Source organism: Plectropomus leopardus, chromosome 24 (genome assembly GCF_008729295.1).
Source record: "Plectropomus leopardus isolate mb chromosome 24, YSFRI_Pleo_2.0, whole genome shotgun sequence".
NCBI classification, from domain to species: domain Eukaryota; kingdom Metazoa; phylum Chordata; class Actinopteri; order Perciformes; family Serranidae; genus Plectropomus; species Plectropomus leopardus.
Window position 1 is genome coordinate 4,606,468 of NC_056486.1, and position 23,554 is coordinate 4,630,021.

At 39.3% G+C, this 23,554-nt stretch overlaps 2 protein-coding genes and 9 non-coding genes across 11 annotated transcripts; 7 read left to right on the top strand and 4 right to left on the bottom strand.

Moving 5' to 3' along the window:
* The first annotated feature begins 3,116 nt into the window (after nt 1-3,116).
* trnam-cau lies at nt 3,117-3,189 on the top strand. Its single transcript has one exon. It is a non-coding gene; the product is annotated as a tRNA-Met (tRNA).
* A 10,436-nt stretch (nt 3,190-13,625) lies between these two features.
* On the top strand, nt 13,626-13,698 carry trnak-cuu. The gene has a single exon. It is a non-coding gene; the product is annotated as a tRNA-Lys (tRNA).
* Nucleotides 13,699-13,768: 70 nt separating this feature from the next.
* trnag-gcc lies at nt 13,769-13,839 on the top strand. The gene has a single exon. It is a non-coding gene; the product is annotated as a tRNA-Gly (tRNA).
* A 212-nt stretch (nt 13,840-14,051) lies between these two features.
* Nucleotides 14,052-14,121, top strand: trnag-gcc. The gene has a single exon. It is a non-coding gene; the product is annotated as a tRNA-Gly (tRNA).
* Nucleotides 14,122-14,266: 145 nt separating this feature from the next.
* On the bottom strand, nt 14,267-14,338 carry trnad-guc. The gene has a single exon. It is a non-coding gene; the product is annotated as a tRNA-Asp (tRNA).
* Nucleotides 14,339-14,495: 157 nt separating this feature from the next.
* Nucleotides 14,496-14,568, top strand: trnam-cau. The gene has a single exon. It is a non-coding gene; the product is annotated as a tRNA-Met (tRNA).
* Nucleotides 14,569-14,777: 209 nt separating this feature from the next.
* Nucleotides 14,778-14,850, top strand: trnam-cau. The gene has a single exon. It is a non-coding gene; the product is annotated as a tRNA-Met (tRNA).
* A 479-nt stretch (nt 14,851-15,329) lies between these two features.
* trnad-guc lies at nt 15,330-15,401 on the bottom strand. Its single transcript has one exon. It is a non-coding gene; the product is annotated as a tRNA-Asp (tRNA).
* A 284-nt stretch (nt 15,402-15,685) lies between these two features.
* trnam-cau lies at nt 15,686-15,758 on the top strand. Its single transcript has one exon. It is a non-coding gene; the product is annotated as a tRNA-Met (tRNA).
* Nucleotides 15,759-16,359: 601 nt separating this feature from the next.
* LOC121963078 (adenosine receptor A1-like) lies at nt 16,360-20,413 on the bottom strand. Its single transcript, XM_042513445.1, has 6 exons — nt 20,312-20,413; nt 18,798-18,860; nt 18,492-18,709; nt 18,240-18,374; nt 17,234-17,418; nt 16,360-17,053 (listed from the first exon to the last, which is right to left on the bottom strand). Exons 3-6 carry the CDS (start codon nt 18,669-18,671, stop codon nt 16,360-16,362), a joined length of 1,194 nt encoding a protein of 397 aa, XP_042369379.1. The 5' UTR covers nt 18,672-18,709; nt 18,798-18,860; nt 20,312-20,413.
* Nucleotides 20,414-20,838: 425 nt separating this feature from the next.
* Nucleotides 20,839-22,934, bottom strand: LOC121963079. The gene is made up of 7 exons (XM_042513446.1): nt 22,846-22,934; nt 22,520-22,724; nt 22,194-22,304; nt 21,927-22,045; nt 21,591-21,795; nt 21,265-21,375; nt 20,839-21,116 (listed from the first exon to the last, which is right to left on the bottom strand). The coding sequence occupies exons 1-7, from the start codon at nt 22,932-22,934 to the stop codon at nt 20,994-20,996; spliced, it is 963 nt and encodes a 320-aa protein (XP_042369380.1). The 3' UTR covers nt 20,839-20,993.
* Nucleotides 22,935-23,554: the final 620 nt, after the last annotated feature.

The following is a 23,554-nucleotide window of genomic DNA, read 5'->3' on the forward strand; positions in this document are numbered from 1 at the left end:
CTGGTTGACAATGAGGCCATATTGTGACTCCACTGACATGTTCGGAGAGATTATACAACTGTGAAATGAGATATAATATTGCTTTCACATAAGTAAAGGCCAGTTTTGATCATTTTTATTTCAGACTTTTTTACAGACAGTTTCCTTCAGATATGTGAAGACGGCTAAACATTTCAAAGGTTTGCTGTAATGTTTTGACCGTGCTTTGATGCGATGAAAGCAGTATTAATTTGGGGATGATGTTGATAATCATCTGTAATATGAAGGAGTGTATTTGCCATGATTTTTTTTTTTTTTAAACTTGTGCCATTTGAAAAGGGTGGAGGTGTAAAGTGGATGCCTTCTGCATGTTTCCCCCACCTTAGCTAACACACTAACTCCACACCCTTCTCATTCATTTCTACCCCCATTTCTGTCGGGGGTCACTGATTACTCATTCCTCATGCGCTTCATTTGCAAAGCAGTGACGACCCACATGACACCATTTTCATAGAGCAAAGACATCTGTAAAAATCAAGCGTACCCATCCTTTGCTGGGTGCAAAATGGATGTAACATAAAAGTAACATCAGCATTTTTTTTCTAACAAATCTTGAATTTTCATGTGTTTTCCATTTTAATTGTTTTGTAGACTTTATGTTGTACTAACAACCATCAGCCTAACCCGAAGATAACGTGAGCCTTCAGTGATCTGTGACACTTTTTTTGCATCATGAAATGTCTTTTTTTTTTTAAATTGTCATTGCTGTAAAGTATTTTCTATATGGTTTATGCATGGTGAAATTAAATTATTAAATATGGCTCTCACTTGGTGTACATTTGTGTGAATTTTGTTAAGATTGGACACAAAATCAAAATCATCAATCAGTCACTTTTGCACATAAAACTTGACCTTACAAAGTATATTAATGACATTGTACTGAAACATATTAATGTAGTTATTACTTTGGTACAGCGAAGAAACGTTGTGATGTAGTTTTTAATGACTTTTAATAATGTAACCATATTTGTATATTGTCCATTAACGCGCATCTGTTCACGTGACGTCGGCTCGCGCTCTGCCTCCTCTGATTGGCTGCTGCTCAACGGCTCCTCTCCGTCTGGACAGTTCAGTGGACTGCCAGTGGAGGCGTGAAATGGACACATCGCGGCTTTTACCGTGTAATAACGTTTAATTTAATACTGTTAGAAAAGTTTAAGTTTTAAGATAGACACGGTCGGGAATTTCAGCAAATACTGATGAAGGAAAAGGACGCGCAGACGACGTTTTTCACCGTGGGACATCCGGCCTTCAGAGGTGTTTAGCGGCGGACGGTTGGAGAAAAACATTGAATTCATTTCGACTAATGAGTGAGTTTCTTTCAACATACTACCAAAACGCTTATAACCCATTATACTGTTGTTACTTTGTGTTATTTTACCTTTTAAAGCCGTGTGAAGGCTACAAAATTTGTGTGCACGGTTGAATGTCATGGCGGAACAGCTAGCATCAAAGCTAAGACAGACTGACGGTTGGAGGGAAATATGACAAAGCTGTGTTAAAATATGAGAAGTTTTTACAACCAGTAGGTTGATTACATTCGACATAATATTTAACCGCTTGTGAAGTATGCTGTTGTTGTAATTTTGTTGTATTTTCAGTGAAAAACTTTTGTGCGTCTCCATGGGTTATTTAAGCCAGGCCAGGTTGAATGTCACGAACGAGAAGCGAGCTTCACAGCTTTTACGGTCAGAGGAAAATGTGACAACACCGTGTTGAAATTAGTGATTTTTTTGGATGAACTGGGTGAGTTGTTGTCAATATTAAATCAAAATGATTGTGAAGCATGTCTCTGTTGTAATTTTGTTGTATTGTCCCTGTGTCAGCTGCAGCACATATACAGAAACGGTAGCGTGTTTGTTGACTCTTTAGCTTCAGAGCTAATATTGATATACGGTTGTAGAGAAATATGACAAAACTGTGTTGAAATAAGAGAGGTTAATGCAACCAGTGGGTGAGTTACCTTTAACTTAATACCAAAACGCTGAAGAAGCATGATGTTGTTGTGACTTTGTTGCATTTTCCATGTAAAACTATGTGCAAGGAGGCTAGTTTGTGTGTGCAGTTACATTTAAGCTTGGTTGAATGTCATGGGTAATTAGCTAGCTTCAAAGTTTATTTCTTGCGACTGAAAACGCAGCAAAATATGTTAAAATCAGCTATTTTTTTGCAACCTTTTATCATAATACCTAAACACCTTTGAAGCACATTGCTTTTGTGACTTCGATTTGCTGTGATGTAAAATTGTGTGCAAGGTGTCTAATTTGTGTGCATAGTAAACGGAAATTTTAGATTTGTTGAATGTCATTGATCAGAAGCTAGCTTCAAAGCTCGTACTTTTCAGCTGAAATTAAATATACATTGGATGCCATAGTGAAACCTTTTATTACGTATTTGAAACACTAGCAGTATTTTTTTAACCCCCAATGTTAATGTAATGTTTGGCCTGAAATACCCTGTCATTCACAGCTAACTGTGAAACTAAATTGCCCTTTCTGCAGTGAGGTCATCCTCAAGTCTGTACTCCATTTATGGTATTAACGTGAAGTGTGCTCATGTTAACATGCATTGTGTTGCATGTTGGGTGCATTCTCATAATTTTAAGTTAGAGAAAATGAGCTTGACTTGTGCCATAAGCTCTCTGCTTGTTGAAGTCTTTGTGTTGTTGTTACATCATGTTTGCTGACAGTGTTATTGAAGCAAGGGGTGAATGGCAGGTAGCGCTACAGTGGAGAAGCACCTTGTCTCCCTCTAGTGGACAATTTAGGAAACGACAGCAAAGGAAATAAAACAACTCATGTAAATCACTGAAGACAATGTGTTTTATAGCTCAAGTTGATGTAGAAAAGAACGCTTTCATTTGTGCTTTATTTTCAAAATAAGGGCATTTTGGGCTGTTGGTTTGGTGTTTTTTGGACACTCCCTGCTGATTAAGTCGAGTATATTGCCAATAGGACTTTATGTTGTACGTTAGTGATAAAATTGGGTATTATGTCAAAGGGAATTTCCATTTTTTGTCAGGAGATAGTCATACTTGTGGTTGCTTCTTAAACACTGCAGGCTGCAGTAGGTGCAGAGCCTCGTTGGCGCAGTAGGCAGCGCGTCAGTCTCATAATCTGAAGGTCGTGAGTTCGAGCCTCACACGGGGCACATGTTTTGGTGCTGGTTTTATTGTCTGTTTTGACAGAGCACACCATATGTAACCGAAAAGTATTCATAATGAACTGACACACTTTTGCTGTACTGCATTATATTGTATGTCATTATATTGTTCATTATTACATCTTTTCTACATTTTCCTTGGTCACATTATTCATGAGTATGGTGCACCCTGTTGAGTGTAAGCTATTTACATCTTCTAGACTTTATGATTCTGATAGTTAATCACATAACTTTCAGTTAACCTTGTGACTTACTTACTTAAGTTTTTTTCACTTTCACATTCCTTTTGTCATTTCTCTCTCTTTTTTTTCTTTCTGTATCTACACTTAAGATATCTTTGTGCAACTGCAACAAAACCAAATACCTTATCTCATAATATGGGGGAAAAATGTTACACACACACACACACACACACAGACAGACAGATATATATATATATACTGTATATATGCCAAGCTAGCGCAGTGGGTAGAGCGTGAGACTCCTAATCTCAGGGTGGTGGGTTCAAGCCCTATGTTGTACATTTTCAAGATTTTATGATTCTGATAGTTAATTGTCTATTTTATGTAACTAAAGAAGTGGGTTATGTACAATGTATCTTATAGTTTATTCTTAAATCAAGATTTCTATTGCCACAGCAAGCCTAGCTAGTGCAGTGGGTAGAGCATGAGACTCCTAATCTCAGGGTGGTGGATTCAAGCCCCACGTTGTACATCTTCAAGATTTTATGATTCTGATAGTTAATCACATAACTTTCAGTTAACCTTGTGACTTACTTACTTAAGTTTTTTCACTTTCACATTCCTTTGTCATTTCTCTCTCTTTTTTTTCTGTCTGTATCTACACTTAAGATATCTTTGTGAACTGCAACAAAACCAAATACCTTATCTCATAATATGGGGGAAAAATGTTACACACACACACAGACAGATATATGTATATATACTGTATATATGTGTGTATATGATTGGAACAGTGATCAACATACAATGTCTGTACGATCAAAGAATGCTGAGGTTAGTCTTGAGCGATTTATGTGATTGTCTATTTTTTATGTAACTAAAGGAAGTGGATGTACAATGTATCTGTGTGCACATCTCCATATAGTGTACAGCTTTTTATAGTTTACATCATGTTTGCTGACTGTTATTGAAGCAAAGGGTGGATGGCAGGTAGCTCTACATTGGAGAAGCACGCTGTTTCCCTCTAGTGGACAATTTAGGAAATTACAGCAAAGGAAATAAAACAGCTCATGTAAATCATTGAAGACAATGACAGTACACTTTATGTTGTACGTGATTGTCTATTTTATGTAACTAAAGGAAGTGGTTATGTACAATATATCTTATAGTTTATTCTTAAATCAAGATTTCTATTGCCACAGCAAGCCAAGCTAGCGCAGTGGGTGAAGCATGAGACTCCTAATCTCAGGGTGGTGGTTCAAGCCCTATGTTGTACATTTTCAAGATTTTATGATTCTGATAGTTAATCACATAACTTTCAGTTAACCTTGTGACTTACTTACTTAAGTTTTTTTCACTTTTACATTCCTTTTGTCATTTCCCTCTCTTTTTTTCTTTCTGTATCTACACTTAAGATATCTTTGTGCAACTGCAACAAAACCAAATACCTTATCTCATAATATATGGGGGAAAAATGTTACAACACACACACACACACAGACAGATATATGTATATATACTGTATATATGTGTGTATATGATTGGAACAGTGATCAACATACAATGTCTGTACGATCAAAGAATGCTGAGGTTAGTCTTGAGCGATTTATGTGATTGTCTATTTTATGTAACTAAAGGAAGTGGTTATGTACAATGCATCTGTGTGCACATCTCCATATAGTGTACAGCTTTTTATAGTTTACATCATGTTTGCTGACAGTGTTATTGAAGCAAAGGGTGTATGGCAGGTAGCTCTACATTGGAGAAGCACGCTGTTTCCCTCTAGTGGACAATTTAGGAAATTACAGCAAAGAAAATAAAACAGCTCATGTAAATCATTGAAGACAATGACAGTACACTTTATGTTGTACGTGATTGTCTATTTTATGTAATTAAAGGAAGCGGTTATGTGCAATATATCTTATAGTTTATTCTTAAATCAAGATTTCTATTGCTACAGCAAGCCAAGCTAGCGCACAGTGGGTAGAGCGTGAGACTCCTAATCTCAGGGTGGTGGGTTCAAGCCCCTATGTTGTACATTTTCAAGATTTTATGATTCTGATAGTTAATCACATAACTTTCAGTTAACCTTGTGACTTACTTACTTAAGTTTTTTTCACTTTTACATTCCTTTTGTCATTTCCCTCTCTTTTTTTCTTTCTGTATCTACACTTAAGATATCTTTGTGCAACTGCACCAAAACCAAATACCTTATCTCATAATATGGGGGAAAAATGTAACACACACACACACACACAGACAGACAGATATATGTATATATACTGTATATATGTGTGTATATGATTGGAACAGTGATCAACATACAATGTCTGTACGATCAAAGAATGCTGAGGTTAGTCTTGAGCGATTTATGTGATTGTCTATTTTATGTAACTAAAGGAAGTGGTTATGTACAATGTATCTGTGTGCACATCTCCATATAGTGTACAGCTTTTTATAGTTTACATCATGTTTGCTGACAGTGTTATTGAAGCAAAGGGTGGATGGCAGGTAGCTCTACATTGGAGAAGCACGCTGTTTCCCTCTAGTGGACAATTTAGGAAATTACAGCAAAGGAAATAAAACAGCTCATGTAAATCATTGAAGACAATGACAGTACACTTTATGTTGTACGTGATTGTCTATTTTATGTAATTAAAGGAAGCGGTTATGTGCAATATATCTTATAGTTTATTCTTAAATCAAGATTTCTATTGCTACAGCAAGCCAAGCTAGCACAGTGGGTAGAGCATGAGACTCCTAATCTCAGGGTGGTGGGTTCAAGCCCCACATTGTACATCTTCAAGATTTTATGATTCTGATAGTTAATCACATAACTTTCAGTTAACCTTGTGACTTACTTACTTAAGTTTTTTTCACTTTCACATTCCTTTTGTCATTTCTCTCTCTCTTTTTTTCTGTCTGTATCTACACTTAAGATATCTTTGTGCAACTGCAACAAAACCAAATACCTTATCTCATAATATGGGGGAAAAAATGTAACACACACACAGACAGATATATGTATATATACTGTATATATGTGTGTATATGATTGGAACAGTGATCAACATACAATGTCTGTACGATCAAAGAATGCTGAGGTTAGTCTTGAGCGATTTATGTGATTGTCTATTTTATGTAACTAAAGGAAGTGGTTATGTGCAATATATCTTATAGTTTTTTCTTAAATCAAGATTTCTATTGCCACAGCAAGCCAAGCTAGCGCAGTGGGTAGAGCATGAGACTCCTAATCTCAGGGTGGTGGATTCAAGCCCCACGTTGTACATCTTCAAGGACAGTTTATGATTCTGATAGTTAATCACATAACTTTCAGTTAACCTTGTGACTTACTTACTTAAGTTTTTTTTCACTTTTACATTCCTTTTGTCATTTCCCTCTCTTTTTTTCTTTCTGTATCTACACTTAAGATGTCTTTGTGCAACTGCAACAAAACCAAATACCTTATCTCATAATATGGGGGAAAAATGTTACACACACACACACACACACACACACACACACACACACTACACACACACACACACACACACACACACACACACACACACAGACAGATATATGTATATTTACTGTATATATGTGTGTATATGATTGGAACAGTGATCAACATACAATGTCTGTACGATCAAAGAATGCTGAGGTTAGTCTTGAGCGATTTATGTGATTGTCTATTTTATGTAACTAAAGGAAGTGGTTATGTACAATGCATCTGTGTGCACATCTCCATATAGTGTACAGCTTTTTATAGTTTACATCATGTTTGCTGACAGTGTTATTGAAGCAAAGGGTGGATGGCAGGTAGCTCTACAGTGGAGAAGCACGCTGTTTCCCTCTAGTGGACAATTTAGGAAATTACAGCAAAGGAAATAAAACAGCTCATGTAAATCATTGAAGACAATGACAGTACACTTTATGTTGTACGTTATTGTCTATTTTATGTAACTAAAGGAAGCGGTTATGTGCAATATATCTTATAGTTTATTCTTAAATCAAGATTTCTATTGTCACAGCAAGCCAAGCTAGCGCAGTGGGTAGAGCATGAGACTCCTAATCTCAGGGTGGTGGGTTCAAGCCCTATGTTGTACATTTTCAAGATTTTTATGATTCTGATAGTTAATCACATAACTTTCAGTTAACCTGTGACTTACTTACTTAAGTTTTTTTCACTTTCACATTCCTTTTGTCATTTCTCTCTCTTTTTTTTCTGTCTGTATCTACACTTAAGATGTCTTTGTGCAACTGCAACAAAACCAAATACCTTTCTCATAATATGGGGGAAAAATGTTACACACACACACACACACACACACACACACAGACAGATATATGTATATGTACTGTATATATGTGTGTATATGATTGGAACAGTGATCAACATACAATGTCTGTACGATCAAAGAATGCTGAGGTTAGTCTTGAGCGATTTATGTGATTGTCTATTTTATGTAACTAAAGGAAGTGGTTATGTACAATATATCTTATAGTTTATTCTTAAATCAAGATTTCTACTGTCACAGCAAGCCAAGCTAGCACAGTGGGTAGAGCATGAGACTCCTAATCTCAGGGTGGTGGGTTCAAGCCCCACGTTGTACATCTTCAAGATTTTATGATTCTGATAGTTAATCACATAACTTTCAGTTAACCTTGTGACTTACTTACTTAAGTTTTTTTCACTTTCACATTCCTTTTGTCATTTCTCTCTCTTTTTTTTCTGTCTGTATCTACACTTAAGATATCTTTGTGCAACTGCAACAAAACCAAATACCTTATCTCATAATATGGGGGAAAAAATGTAACACACACACACACACACACACACACACACACACACACACACACACACACACACACACACACATACACACACACACAGTATATATGTATATATACTGTATATATGTGTGTATATGATTGGAACAGTGATCAACATACAATGTCTGTACGATCAAAGAATGCTGAGGTTAGTCTTGAGCGATTTATGTGATTGTTTATTTTATGTAACTAAAGGAAGTGGTTATGTACAATGCATCTGTGTGCACATCTCCATATACAGTGTACAGCTTTTTATAGTTTACATCATGTTTGCTGACAGTGTTATTGAAGCAAAGGGTGTATGGCAGGTAGCTCTACATTGGAGAAGCACGCTGTTTCCCTCTAGTGGACAATTTAGAAAAATTACAGCAAAGGAAATAAAACAGCTCATGTAAATCATTGAAGACAATGACAGTACACTTTATGTTGTACGTGATTGTCTATTTTATGTAACTAAAGGAAGTGGTTATGTACAATATATATCTTATAGTTTATTCTTAAATCAAGATTTCTATTGCCACAGCAAGCCAAGCTAGCGCAGTGGGTAGAGCATGAGACTCCTAATCTCAGGGTGGTGGGTTCAAGCCCTATGTTGTACATTTTCAAGATTTTATGATTCTGATAGTTAATCACATAACTTTCAGTTAACCTTGTGACTTACTTACTTAAGTTTTTTTCACTTTTACATTCCTTTTGTCATTTCCCTCTCTTTTTTTCTTTCTGTATCTACACTTAAGATATCTTTGTGCAACTGCAACAAAACCAAATACCTTATCTCATAATATGGGGGAAAAATGTAACACACACACACACACACACAGATATATATATATATAAATACTGTATATATGTGTGTATATGATTGGAACAGTGATCAACATACAATGTCTGTACGATCAAAGAATGCTGAGGTTAGTCTTGAGCGATTTATGTGATTGTCTATTTTATGTAACTAAAGGAAGTGGTTATGTGCAATATATCTTATAGTTTATTCTTAAATCAAGATTTCTATTGCTACAGCAAGCCAAGCTAGCACAGTGGGTAGAGCATGAGGACTCCTAATCTCAGGGTGGTGGTTCAAGCCCCACATTGTACATCTTCAAGATTTTATGATTCTGAAGTTAATCACATAACTTTCAGTTAACCTTGGACTTACTTACTTAACATTTTTTTTCACTTTCACATTCCTTTGTCATTTCTCTCTCTTTTTTTCTGTCTGTATCTACATTTAGAAATCTTTGTGCAACTGCAAAGGAAACCAAATACCTTATCTCATAATATGGGGGAAAAAATGTAACACACACACAGACAGATATATTATATATACTGTAAGTGTGTATATGATTGGACAGTGATCAACATACAATGTCTGTACGATCAAAGAATGCTGAGGTTAGTCTTGAGCGATTTATGTGATTGTCTATTTTATGTAACTAAAGGAAGTGGTTATGTGCAATATATCTTATAGTTTTTTTCTTAAATCAAGATTTCTATTGCCACAGCAAGCCAAGCTAGCGCAGTGGGTAGAGCATGAGACTCCTAATCTCAGGGTGGTGGATTCAAGCCCCACGTTGTACATCTTCAAGATTTTATGATTCTGATAGTTAATCACATAACTTTCAGTTAACCTTGTGACTTACTTACTTAAGTTTTTTTCACTTTTACATTCCTTTTGTCATTTCCCTCTCTTTTTTTCTTTCTGTATCTACACTTAAGATGTCTTTGTGCAACTGCAACAAAACCAAATACCTTATCTCATAATATGGGGGAAAAATGTTACACACACACACACACACACACACACACACACACACACACACACACACACACACACACACACACACACACACACACACACACACAGACAGATATATGTATATATACTGTATATATGTGTGTGTATATGATTGGAACATTGATCAACATACAATGTCTGTACGATCAAAGAATGCTGAGGTTAGTCTTGAGCGATTTATGTGATTGTCTATTTTATGTAACTAAAGGAAGTGGTTATGTACAATGCATCTGTGTGCACATCTCCATATAGTGTACAGCTTTTTATAGTTTACATCATGTTTGCTGACAGTGTTATTGAAGCAAAGGGTGGATGGCAGGTAGCTCTACATTGGAGAAGCATGCTGTTTCCCTCTAGTGGACAATTTAGGAAATTACAGCAAAGGAAATAAAACAGCTCATGTAAATCATTGAAGACAATGACAGTACACTTTATGTTGTACGTGATTGTCTATTTTATGTAACTAAAGGAAGTGGTTATGTACAATATATCTTATAGTTTTATTCTTAAATCAAGATTTCTATTGCCACAGCAAGCCAAGCAAGCGCAGTGGGTAGAGCATGAGACTCCTAATCTCAGGGTGGTGGGTTCAAGCCCCACATTGTACATTTTCAAGATTTTATGATTCTGATAGTTAATCACATAACTTTCAGTTAACCTTGTGACTTTACTTAAGTTTTTTTCACTTTCACATTCCTTTTGTCATTTCTCTCTCTTTTTTTTCTGTCTGTATCTACACTTAAGATATCTTTGTGCAACTGCAACAAAACCAAATACCTTATCTCATAATATGGGGGAAAAAAATGTTAACACACACACACACACACACACACAGACAGATATATGTATATATACTGTATATATGTGTGTATATGATTGGAACAGTGATCAACATACAATGTCTGTACGATCAAAGAATGCTGAGGTTAGTCTTGAGCGATTTATGTGATTGTCTATTTTATGTAACTAAAGGAAGTGGTTATGTACAATGCATCTGTGTGCACATCTCCATATACAGTGTACAGCTTTTTATAGTTTACATCATGTTTGCTGACAGTGTTATTGAAGCAAAGGGTGGATGGCAGGTAGCTCTACATTGGAGAAGCACGCTGTTTCCCTCTAGTGGACAATTTAGGAAATTACAGCAAAGGAAATAAAACAGCTCATGTAAATCATTGAAGACAATGACAGTACACTTTATGTTGTACGTTATTGTCTATTTTATGTAACTAAAGGAAGCGGTTATGTGCAATATATCTTATAGTTTATTCTTAAATCAAGATTTCTATTGTCACAGCAAGCCAAGCTAGTGCAGTGGGTAGAGCATGAGACTCCTAATCTCAGGGTGGTGGGTTCAAGCCCTATGTTGTACATTTTCAAGATTTTATGATTCTGATAGTTAATCACATAACTTTCAGTTAACCTTGTGACTTACTTACTTAAGTTTTTTTCACTTTCACATTCCTTTTGTCATTTCCCTCTCTTTTTTTCTGTCTGTATCTACACTTAAGATATCTTTGTGCAACTGCAACAAAACCAAATACCTTATCTCATAATATGGAGGAAAAAATAGTAACACACACACACACACACACAGACAGATATATGTATATATACTGTATATATGTGTGTATATGATTGGAACAGTGATCAACATACAATGTCTGTACGATCAAAGAATGCTGAGGTTAGTCTTGAGCGATTTATGTGATTGTCTATTTTATGTAACTAAAGGAAGTGGTTATGTACAATGCATCTGTGTGCACATCTCCATATAGTGTACAGCTTTTTATAGTTTACATCATGTTTGCTGACAGTGTTATTGAAGCAAAGGGTGGATGGCAGGTAGCTCTACATTGGAGAAGCACGCTGTTTCCCTCTAGTGGACAATTTAGGAAATTACAGCAAAGGAAATAAAACAGCTCATGTAAATCATTGAAGACAATGACAGTACACTTTATGTTGTACGTGATTGTCTATTTTATGTAACTAAAGGAAGCGGTTATGTGCAATGTATCTTATAGTTTATTCTTAAATCAAGATTTCTATTGTCACCAGCAAGCCAAGCTAGCGCAGTGGGTAGAGCATGAGACTCCTAATCTCGGGGTGGTGGGTTCAAGCCCTATGTTGTAATTTTCAAGATTTTATGATTCTGATAGTTAATCACATAACTTTCAGTTAACCTTGTGACTTACTTACTTAAGTTTTTTTCACTTTTACATTCCTTTTGTCATTTCCCTCTCTTTTTTTCTTTCTGTATCTACACTTAAGATATCTTTGTGCAACTGCAACAAAACCAAATACCTTATCTCATAATATGGGGGAAAAATGTTACACACACACACACACACACACACACACACACACACACACACAGATATATGTATATATAATATATGTGATTGGAACAGTGATCAACATACAATGTCTGTACGATCAAAGAATGCTGAGGTTAGTCTTGAGCGATTTATGTGATTGTCTATTTTATGTAACTAAAGGAAGTGGTTATGTACAATGCATCTGTGTGCACATCTCCATATAGTGTACAGCTTTTTATAGTTTACATCATGTTTGCTGACAGTGTTATTGAAGCAAAGGGTGGATGGCAGGTAGCTCTACATTGGAGAAGCACGCTGTTTCCCTCTAGTGGACAATTTAGGAAATTACAGCAAGGAAATAAAACAGCTCATGTAAATCATTGAAGACAATGACAGTACACTTTATGTTGTACGTGATTGTCTATTTTATGTAACTAAAGGAAGCGGTTATGTACAATATATCTTATAGTTTATTCTTAAATCAAGATTTCTATTGCCTTAGCAAGCCAAGCTAGCGCAGTGGGTAGAGCATGAGACTCCTAATCTCAGGGTGGTGGGTTCAAGCCCTATGTTGTACATTTTCAAGATTTTATGATTCTGATAGTTAATCACATAACTTTCAGTTAACCTTGTGACTTACTTACTTAAGTTTTTTTCACTTTTACATTCCTTTTGTCATTTCCCTCTCTTTTTTTCTTTCTGTATCTACACTTAAGATATCTTTGTGCAACTGCAACAAAACCAAATACCTTATCTCATAATATGGGGGAAAAATGTTACACACGCACACACACACACACACACACACACACACACACACACACACACACAGATATATGTGTATAAATACTGTATATATGTGTGTGTATATGATTGGAACAGTGATCAACATACAATGTCTGTACGATCAAAGAATGCTGAGGTTAGTCTTGAGCGATTTATGTGATTGTCTATTTTATGTAACTAAAGGAAGTGTTATGTACAATGCATCTGTGTGCACATCTCCATATAGTGTACAGCTTTTTATAGTTTACATCATGTTTGCTGACAGTGTTATTGAAGCAAAGGGTGGATGGCAGGTAGCTCTACAGTGGAGAAGCACGATGTCTCCCTCTAGTGCACAATTTAGGAAATTACAGCAAAGGAAAATAAAACAGCTCATGTAAATCATTGAAGACAATGACAGTACACTTTATGTTGTACGTTATTGTCTGTTTTATATAACTAAAGGAAGTAGTTGTGCAATATATCTTATAGTTTATTCTTAAATCAAGATTTCTACTGCCACAGCAAGCCCGGCTAGCTCAGTCGGTAGAGCATGAGACTCTTAATCTCAGGGTCGTGGGTTCGAGCCCCACGTTGGGCGCATAACTTTTTTTCCCTCCCACCTTTTTTCTCACCTCATTAAAAAAGCCAGTGAAGTAAAATTAATGTAGGCATTGGTGGTTCAGTGGTAGAATTCTCGCCTGCCACGCGGGAGGCCCGGGTTCGATTCCCGGCCAATGCATGATTCTTTTTCAGAATTTTTTTCGTTTCGTTTCATTATTCTTACCTGCGAAAAGACTTATACTCCCCATCAGGTATCGGTGGTAATACTTACCACTATACTAACGAGGAGATATTAAGTGAGCAATTAGTCATTAGTTTTCTGTATATGAATTTTTATATCATGAACTCTATATAGATTTTGTCTTCTGGTCAGAGTGTGAGCTGATGTGAGCATTGGTGGTTCAGTGGTAGAATTCTCGCCTGCCACGCGGGAGGCCGGGTTCGATTCCCGGCCAATGCAACGATGTTTTTTTTGCTCTTTGCAGAAGCAAATGTGTGGATAAGGGTATTTTGGATGTTTTATATGCCTTTATTATTAATGTTGATATTAAACATGTGTTACAGTAAATGGATACAAAGCTAATAACAAAATAAAAACTTCATCACTCCCCGTCGGGGAATCGAACCCCGGTCTCCCGCGTGACAGGCGGGGATACTTACCACTATACTAACGAGGAGATATTTGGTGTTTTTTTCCTTTTCCTTTAAAGTCATTTATGCTAAAGGAGGGGATACTCACCGTGACTCCTGAAGCTGAAAAATACCTTCTTTCATAAGTGTTGTCCCCATGAATTTGCGCATGGGTTTCACTGTTGATGAATTCTAGACTTTTGTGCCTCGTTGGCGCAGTAGGCAGCGCGTCAGTCTCATAATCTGAAGGTCGTGAGTTCGAGCCTCACACGGGGCCAGTGATTTTGTTTCCTAAATATCAACCAATCAAGTGGCAGAAGTTTTGCATGTTTTTTTTTGGTTTTTTTTGCCAGAGGGGCGTACCATGATGGTGGCGATCAACTAGCTTTGTTTACCTAGGCTCTCTGTCCTCTGACCATTAATTTCCGTCTGTATTCATGTATAAACAAGCATGGGTTTCACTGTTGATAAAATCTTGAGTTTTGTGCCTCGTTGGCGCAGTAGGCAGCGCGTCAGTCTCATAATCTGAAGGTCGTGAGTTCGAGCCTCACACGGGGCAGTGATTTTGTTACTCTTTTGCCTGTGATTGTCTGCAGCCAGTTGCACAACTGAGCTCTCAGGGTGTTTTCATCCTGGAAGCCTGATTTACTCCCCACTGAGAGGCTGTGCTGCACCGACAGAGGTCATCGTAATAACAGTGAAAACAAAAGTGATTTTGCTTAATCATTTCCTAAATATCAACCAATCAAGTGGCAGACGTTTTGCATGACGCTCGTGACCCTTTTCCCCTTGCTTCTCTAGGGAAAGGAAAGGGTTGCTACTATGCCTGTTAGGTGCAGTAGGCTGCGTGTCAAACCGCCAGGTTTAAGCACGTGGCATCACCGAAGTGGTATTGGCTTTAATGAAAAGGGCATTGGTGGTTCAGTGGTAGACTTCTCACCTGCCATGCAGGAGGCCCAGGTTCAATTCACGGCCAATGCATTTGTTTTTTTGCTTTGTTGACATTGTACAGTGGGGCCTATTAGAAAATGATCTGCCCTCCCCGTCGGGGAATTGAACCCCGGTCTCCCGCGTGACAGGCGGGGATACTCACCACTATACTAACGAGGAGTTGTGTGTGGGTGAAAGCCCTCCGGACCGTAGACCCGGGTTTGATTCCCGGTCAGTGCAACACCTTTTGGCAAGACTGAATCTGCAGTGTCAGGTTTGTTATGTAGCAAAAAAAATGGTCAAGGTCATTACACATCACATAGTTTGTGCACAGCCCACGACAAGAAGGATCTGCACAAATTTCAGCACTCTCACATGAGCATTGGTGATGACCATTCATTTTCGTCTGTATTCATGTATAAACAAGAATTGGTTTTTATTGTTGATGATTCCTTGCAATTTGTGCCTCGTTGGCGCAGTAGGCAGCGCGTCAGTCTCATAATCTGAAGGTCGTGAGTTCGAGCCTCACACGGGGCAGTGGTTTTGTTACTCTTTTGCCTGTGATTGTCTGCAGCCAGTTGCACAACTGAGCTCTCAGTTGTAACTAAATGTGTAACTGAAATGAGGCTGATTTGGGATGAACTCGTGGGATAGGATAGGATATTAGTATTAGTCAATTGGTTTATTATTGTAAGTTAATTTTTAAATCTATTATTAGCCTGTGGAAAAAGATTACTGTTAAATTTAAATTTAAAGAAGGCTGCAAATAAAAAAGAGACATACAATTTTTAAAATTTTATTTATTTTATTTTTTTTATTTGAAATTCGATTTTGTATGTGTGCAATATTAAGGTATATCAAGCTTTGCTTGTTCCATATTGTTTGAACTTGTTTGGGTCCATTTTCTCAATAAATATCAATGTTGGCCCACGACTTTGTCCAAGTTTTAAATTTTGGCCCACTGTATATTTGAGTTTGACACCCCTGTTTTAGGCAAACCTTGTTTTACAATGCCTGGGAGTCACTGCAGTCAGCACTTACCGTTCTTTGATTTTCAGGAAAGTTATTTTTGACTTTTCAAAAATGAGTTCCTACTTTTTACAAAAAAAAAAAGTTTGCCACATACCAACCCTGACCCTCAACACTGAGTGTGTTTTGGCTTAACGTTCCACAGTCCTGTCCACATTCCCATCAGAGTGTGTCTGAATGACCTCATCCTGTACGCGTACAGGATCGGGTTGAGGGCTGAGTTGGCGTGGGAGAGCAAAATTGCTCCGAGAGTGAGAGACATGGGAACCTCGCACTGGGGACAGAGCAGCAGGACGCAATTAATGAGGTGGATGGGCATCCAGCACATCATGAAGAGAAACAGGACCAGGAAGAGAGAGGTGGCCTTACGGATCTCCTGACGGGTGCGGGCATTGGATTTGGTGTCATTGGAATCTCCTGGACGGGGGTCAGCAGGAGCAGAGCCGGAGTTGTTGGACACAGCTGAGGAGATCCTGAACCACGGCTGTGTGAAGACGGCAGTTGTCTCAGTTTCAATAAGAGACCTGATGCCGGACTCCACTTCCACCCCAGCATTACCTCCTGTGGTACCCCCAGCAGCAGCAGAACTCCTTGTGTCCTCAGTCCCAGTGCTCCCACTACCAGCAGCTCTTGTATCCTCTCTGGTTCCCCTGGCCACAGCAATGCGTCTCAGCTGACTGCGGACGGTGAGGAAGATGTGACCGTAGATGATGAACATGGCCACCAGTGGCACCAGGAGGCAGCAGAAGAAGTTGAAGTAGACCATGTAGCTCATGTCCACCACACAGGTGAAGATGCAGTAGCTGGAATGACAGGGAGGTATGTATATTTATTATTGGTTTATATTTGCACAAACATGTTACATGCCATTTTACTGACTTCATTTCATTCTCCTGCAGCCTTCTCATTCAGTCTGTACAAAGATGGTATTTCCATCCATTCATACATCTGCCCTCTTCACTCTCTCACTCAGAGTCTCTTACTCAGAGTCTGGCGGTTGTCTTTTCCAGTCCATGAGTGGCACAGAGCCGGAGATGGCTCCCAGGCCCCAGGTGACCAGCAGGGCCAGCTTGGCGTTCCTGGGGCTCATGATGCGCTGATACTGGAAGGGTAGAAGGATGGCCATGTAACGCTCCGCTGCTATAGCTAACAGACTCAGGATGGAGCTCTGGAAGAGAAAGAAGCATTTTTTAAAAAGGCTGCACAGGGTCTTTAGCATAGTGAGAAACTGTTTGAGTCCCTTTAACTCTCTGCTTCTCCATGTCTTATAGTACAGGCAGCTAGTGAAAATGCTGCACTGATCCCTCTCCTCTATGCAGAGGTCAAAAATCAGATCAATTCTGTATTTAGGGACAGTATAAAAATTGGGAGGGAGTGTTGTCTGAAAATGGAGCACAATTATCCAAGTTCAGCTTCACACGTTAACACCTTGTCCTATTAATGGAGTGAATTAGATGAAATGTGGATTTTGGTCAGTTTGGAATTTGTATTTGGTAGCTCTTGTTTCAAAGAGGGTGTTGGTAGAGGGCTCAATAAACGTGACATGATGTGAGTGTGATAAATCTGTAAGATGGGGAAAACAAAGTCAATTGGTCATACAAACTGAAAGAAACAAAGAAGATATTTGGATTTGAGTTTAGCAAGTGTAGGAGTATGTTGCATGTATCAACACGCTGTCAGAAGTAATACATTTCGACATTGATTTATTACTATAAAAATGAAAATCTGGTTCTCTATTTGGGCAAGATGCGACCTGAGCTCAAAAAACAAACTATTCAACAAGGCTTACTTAAAGCTAAAACTCCGACCTTAACCCATTAATGGATTATCTCATAACCTTGTAGCCTTCCCTTCAGGCTAATCATTTTTATTTCAGGATGTCTTTCTCCAGCAAGCTTACTAAAAATGTTGATAACTAGCAATGCTATTGATTGAATTAAGTTCAATATCATTTTAGCCCATTATCACATCTTGCGCTGATGTTCCTACCTGTGTGAGCACCATCAGGATGCTGAGCAGCACCAGGCAAAGAGGCAGGTTATGGCGAGGTCGACCCAGGTCTGTCAGCACCGCACAGGGGATGCCCACCAAGCCCACCAGGATGTCCGCCACTGCCAGTGATACCTTCACATACATGCATACCAGGTAAAACAGACTTCTGGCCACAGGCTTACATGTAATGTTTTGATAAGACATTTTAGAGAGAGACAAACCAGACTTTAAAGAAACAGATTTCCTCACCAGGAAGTAGTTGGTGACAGTGCGAAGTTTCTTGTTGCGTGTGACAGCCAGACAAACCAGGAAGTTGCCTATGATGGCCAGCACTGCGATAATGAGCTCAGTGGCGATGTAAAGCCCTTTCAGACGGGGTTGGTATCCATATGGCATCTCTGCCGTACAGCTGCCAAGAGTCGCGTTCATTTTGAGAGAGAGACAGAGGCTCTGCAGTCATGGAAAACCTGGAAATAAAGGTAAAAATTGAGAAAATCCAGCATTTTAACCATGTGTAAAGAGAAATCATACGTAAGAGGTGTGCAAATCTTCAACCTGATTAGTTCTGCTGATTGAGAAGTTCCTGGTTTTCACTTTGATTACACAGACAGAGTTTATCTGAAGAGAAGTAGATATGAAAGAGGAGAGGAACAGTGGTTATTATGAAGCTCAGCCTGTGGCCTTTGTGCTGACCAACTGAGCGGTGAAAATTGTTCCTGATAAGGGACAAAAACAATGAATGCACTAACACACACACACACACACACACACACACACACACACACACACACACACACACACACACACAAAGAGAGAGACCAAAGCGTTCACTATGTACACTCACAGATATGTACTAAAAGCTACTATGTTGCTGTGCACACATGTAAATAGATGGATGCTATTTAAGCAAATTAGGCACGATAAATTACACAGAACAGAAGGTTAATTTTTGCAATTTTCCTGTGCCTTGAATGAGTAGGGTTGTCAACAAACTGTAAGTGTGGGCTGGGGGGCTCAAACTTATGTTTGACACTTGTTTCCAGGGATATCAATGTTTGTTTTGGACCCACTTGACACGGAAAAAAATTAACCACCTTCCCCTAGTTCCCAACTAAACCCTGGTTTCAATGTTAATCAAACAGTATTGAGTTTCCCCAAAATGCACATTAAAAGTGGAATCAAGAATTGCTAAGACCATAGTAAACATGGCAAAAGGTGTGCTCTCTTTGCTGGACATTCCAGCTGATTTTATCAAATGAAAATATAAAAAATATATATATATAAAATATTTATTTCCAGATTCTAATATTTGTTGCTTTTCTATGTTTTGTAAAAGTTTGTTAAATATCTTTAGGTTTTGTAATGTTGGTTGGACAAAATAAGGCATTTTAAGGTGTTGCCTTGTAACCAGTATTTGGCATATTTCTCTGTTTTGTGGACTTTTCACATGCAAAATGATAAATAAAAAATGACCAAAGAAGCAAGTTTGAAAATAATTGAAAGTTGCAGCTCTATTTTTTATTACAGGTATTTTTTAGTTAAGTCCATGGCATGTTTCATTTTGCCATTCTGTCATAATTCAGATAAAGTAGTTGACCACTATGTTTCCAAAATGAAATATTGATCCTAATCACTCCTAGAAACTCAAGTTATGCTCCATGATTGGTGTTTCTTGCACATAGCAAAATGCATGCATTGTGCACACACAAGATGTACAACATACAAGGGATTTATTGTAATTTTTCTTAAACATGGTTTAAGAAGAAATTAAGTAGCATAGCTATACATAGCAATTTTGATGTGAGTAAATCTCATTAGAAAGAGTGAATTAAATAGAAATCTGGTGCATGAAAAAAAAAAATTGAAGAGCGCCCCCTCAAAAAAAAAAAAAAAAAAAAAAAAAAAAAACACACAATGCTGCCTGACACCACCTACCTACTAATAAATTCACACAGTTCCTTAGACATTAATGAACTGTAATAAGGCTTTATACATGAATAAAGCCAAGATAAATTCCTGTATTTGTTTTTGGTGGATAAAGTCGTTCAGGTTTGGATTATGATGCTCACCTATGTCAGGCTTCAGGTGCAGTCACAGTTTGGAAGATCCAGACTGTCCAGGACATAAACAATGTGAAGCTGATGGAGGAGAGGCATCACTGATGTGCAGGACACACTGAGGGGAAACTGGGAAAGAAGCAGGAGGAGCCTCACAACCGGTATGAAAACACACCCTCCCCTCTCCTCCTCTGTTCTGTCTGTGTTCCCTCTTTTTTTGCATAGGAAATAAAAGGTTAATGTAGAATACGTCAAGCACGAGCCTACTGAATGAACAGCAGAAGTTGCCACACTGCTCTGGATCTGTGTGAAATGGAAAAGCTGATATGCATTGACGTAAATCTCCACAGTGATCAAAACAAACATGTTGTTACGGACAGTCAAACACCAGGACCCAGTTGCAGAGTATCAAAAAAAAAAAAAAAAGTCTTTTATTACAAATCCGGAAGCAGTACACAAACAAAATAGGAGAAACGGATCAACAAAAAAAAAAAAAAAAAAAAAAAAAAAAAAATCACCTGAAGGGAAAAGTAACAAGGGAGCGTGGCTTGTAAAGCCAGCCAATTAGGGCAGAACAAGCTGCTGGTGTGCCAGGTGGAGAATGAGATCGCCCCACCCCTCTGTCACTCTGCAAAGACAGGGAGAGAAAAGTCAGACACCCCATAACAAAAAACAGCCAAATATCAGACCAGGCTTACCCGGAAACCTCCTGTAGAAATCCATCAGCAGCTGTTGTCTGAGAGTTGGCGCTGGGAGAGGACGGCCCCGACCCCAGAATCCGAGGCATCAACCTCGGCCGCAAACTGCCGGTCAAGATCTGGGTGCACAAGAACGGGAGCGTTAAAACATGTTTTTCAACTTCTCAAATGCTGATTGTTCAACAGGAGACCAAGCAAATCTGAGTTTTGATGAAGTGAGGGGAGTGAGAGGGGCTGCCAGGCGGCTGTAGTTTTTAATGAACCTACCGTAGAAGTTGGCAAAGCCCAAGAAATGCTGCAACTGCTTGCGGGTGGTGGGAGTTGGCCATCCTTTGACATCCTCCACCTTGGAGGGATCTGCCTGTAATTGCCCCTTCTCTACCACAAAACCCAGGAAACTTACAGATGAGACATGAAATACACACTTTTCAGCTTTGACATAGTTTGTTTTCCATCAACCTGTTGAGGACATCGCTAAAATGAGTCACATGTTCCTCCATGGAGCTACAGAAAAATCAAAATATCATCCAAATAGACAAAAACAATTTTGTTAAGCAGATCTCTCAACACATCATTCACCACCCAAAACTTACAATCATTAACAAAAGGCAGGAGCAGAACACGAGGCAAGAGGCAGGAGATCGCAGGAAGCATGAGACACTGAAACACTGGGGAATCATCCGGAACAGGAGACAAAGGGAGCGTGGCTTATAAAGCCAGCCAATTTGGGCAGAACAAGCTGCAGGTGTGCCGGGCGCCCTGTGCTCCAGGAGATCGCCCCGCCCCTCGGTGCTCACTCTGCAAAGACAGGGAGAGAAAAGTCAGACACTCGCATAACAAAACACAGCCAAATATCAGACCACAATAGTACCCCCCCCCCCCCCCCCTCCCCCCTCAAGGGACGCCACCTGGCATCCTACCAGGCTTACCCGGAAACCTCCTGTAGAAATCCATCAGCAGCTGTTGTCTGAGAGTTGGCGCTGGGAGAGGACGGCCCCGACCCCAGAATCCGAGGCATCAACCTCGGCCGCAAACTGCCGGTCAAGATCTGGGTGCACAAGAACGGGAGCGTTAAAACATGTTTTTCAACTTCTCAAATGCTGATTGTTCAACAGGAGACCAAGCAAATCTGAGTTTTGATGAAGTGAGGGGAGTGAGAGGGGCTGCCAGGCGGCTGTAGTTTTTAATGAACCTACCGTAGAAGTTGGCAAAGCCCAAGAAATGCTGCAACTGCTTGCGGGTGGTGGGAGTTGGCCATCCTTTGACATCCTCCACCTTGGAGGGATCTGCCTGTAATTGCCCCTTCTCTACCACAAAACCCAGGAAACTTACAGATGAGACATGAAATACACACTTTTCAGCTTTGACATAGTTTGTTTTCCATCAACCTGTTGAGGACATCGCTAACATGGGTCACATGTTCCTCCATGGAGCTACAGAAAAATCAAAATATCGTCCAAATAGACAAAAACAGTTTTGTTAAGCAGATCTCTCAACACATCATTCACCACCCAAAACTTACAATCATTAACAAAAGGCAGGAGCAGAACACGAGGCAAGAGGCAGGAGATCGCAGGAAGCATGAGACACTGAAACACTGGGGAATCATCCGGAACAGGAGACAAAGGGAGCGTGGCTTATAAAGCCAGCCAATTTGGGCAGAACAAGCTGCAGGTGTGCCGGGCGCCCTGTGCTCCAGGAGATCGCCCCGCCCCTCGGTGCTCACTCTGCAAAGACAGGGAGAGAAAAGTCAGACACTCGCATAACAAAAACACAGCCAAATATCAGACCACAATAGTACCCCCCCCCCCCCTCAAGGGACGCCACCTGGCATCCTACCAGGCTTACCCAGAAACCTCCTGTAGAAATCCATCAGCAGCTGTTGTCTGAGAGTTGGTGCTGGGAGAGGACGGCCCCGACCCCGGAATCCGAGGCATCAACCTCGGCCGCGAACTGCCGGTCAAGATCTGGCTGCACAAGAACGGGAGCGTTAAAACATGTTTTTCAACTTCTCAAATGCTGATTGTTCAACAGGAGACCAAGCAAATCTGAGTTTTGATGAAGTGAGGGGAGTGAGAGGGGCTGCCAGGCGGCGGCTGAAGTTTTTAATGAACCTACCGTAGAAGTTGGCAAAGCCCAAGAAACGCTGCAACTGCTTGCGGGTGGTGGGAGTTGGCCATCCTTTGACATCCTCCACCTTGGAGGGATCTGCCCGTAATTGCCCCTTCTCTACCACAAAACCCAGGAAACTTACAGATGAGACATGAAATACACACTTTTCAGCTTTGACATAGTTTGTTTTCCATCAACCTGTTGAGGACATCGCTAAAATGAGTCACATGTTCCTCCATGGAGCTACAGAAAAATCAAAATATCATCCAAATAGACAAAAACAATTTTGTTAAGCAGATCTCTCAACACATCATTCACCACCCAAAACTTACAATCATTAACAAAAGGCAGGAGCAGAACACGAGGCAAGAGGCAGGAGATCGCAGGAAGCATGAGACACTGAAACACTGGGGAATCATCATCCGGAACAGGAGACAAAGGGAGC

Coding starts and splice junctions, on each gene's coding strand:
- LOC121963078 (XM_042513445.1), bottom strand. CDS start 18,671: ATGAACGCGACTCTTGGCAGCTGTACGGCAGAGATGCCATATGGATAC. Junction 17,419..18,239: donor TCCTGATGGTGCTCACACAG/GTAGGAACATCA, acceptor TTTCTCTTCCAG/AGCTCCATCCTGAGTCTGTT. Junction 17,054..17,233: donor AGACAACCGCCAGACTCTGA/GTAAGAGACTCT, acceptor CTGTCATTCCAG/CTACTGCATCTTCACCTGTG.
- LOC121963079 (XM_042513446.1), bottom strand. CDS start 22,934: ATGCCTCGGATTCCGGGGTCGGGGCCGTCCTCTCCCAGCACCAACTCT. Junction 22,725..22,845: donor TTTCTACAGGAGGTTTCTGG/GTAAGCCTGGTA, acceptor CTGTCTTTGCAG/AGTGAGCACCGAGGGGCGGG. Junction 22,305..22,519: donor CCTGCCTTTTGTTAATGATT/GTAAGTTTTGGG, acceptor GTTTTGTGGTAG/AGAAGGGGCAATTACAGGCA.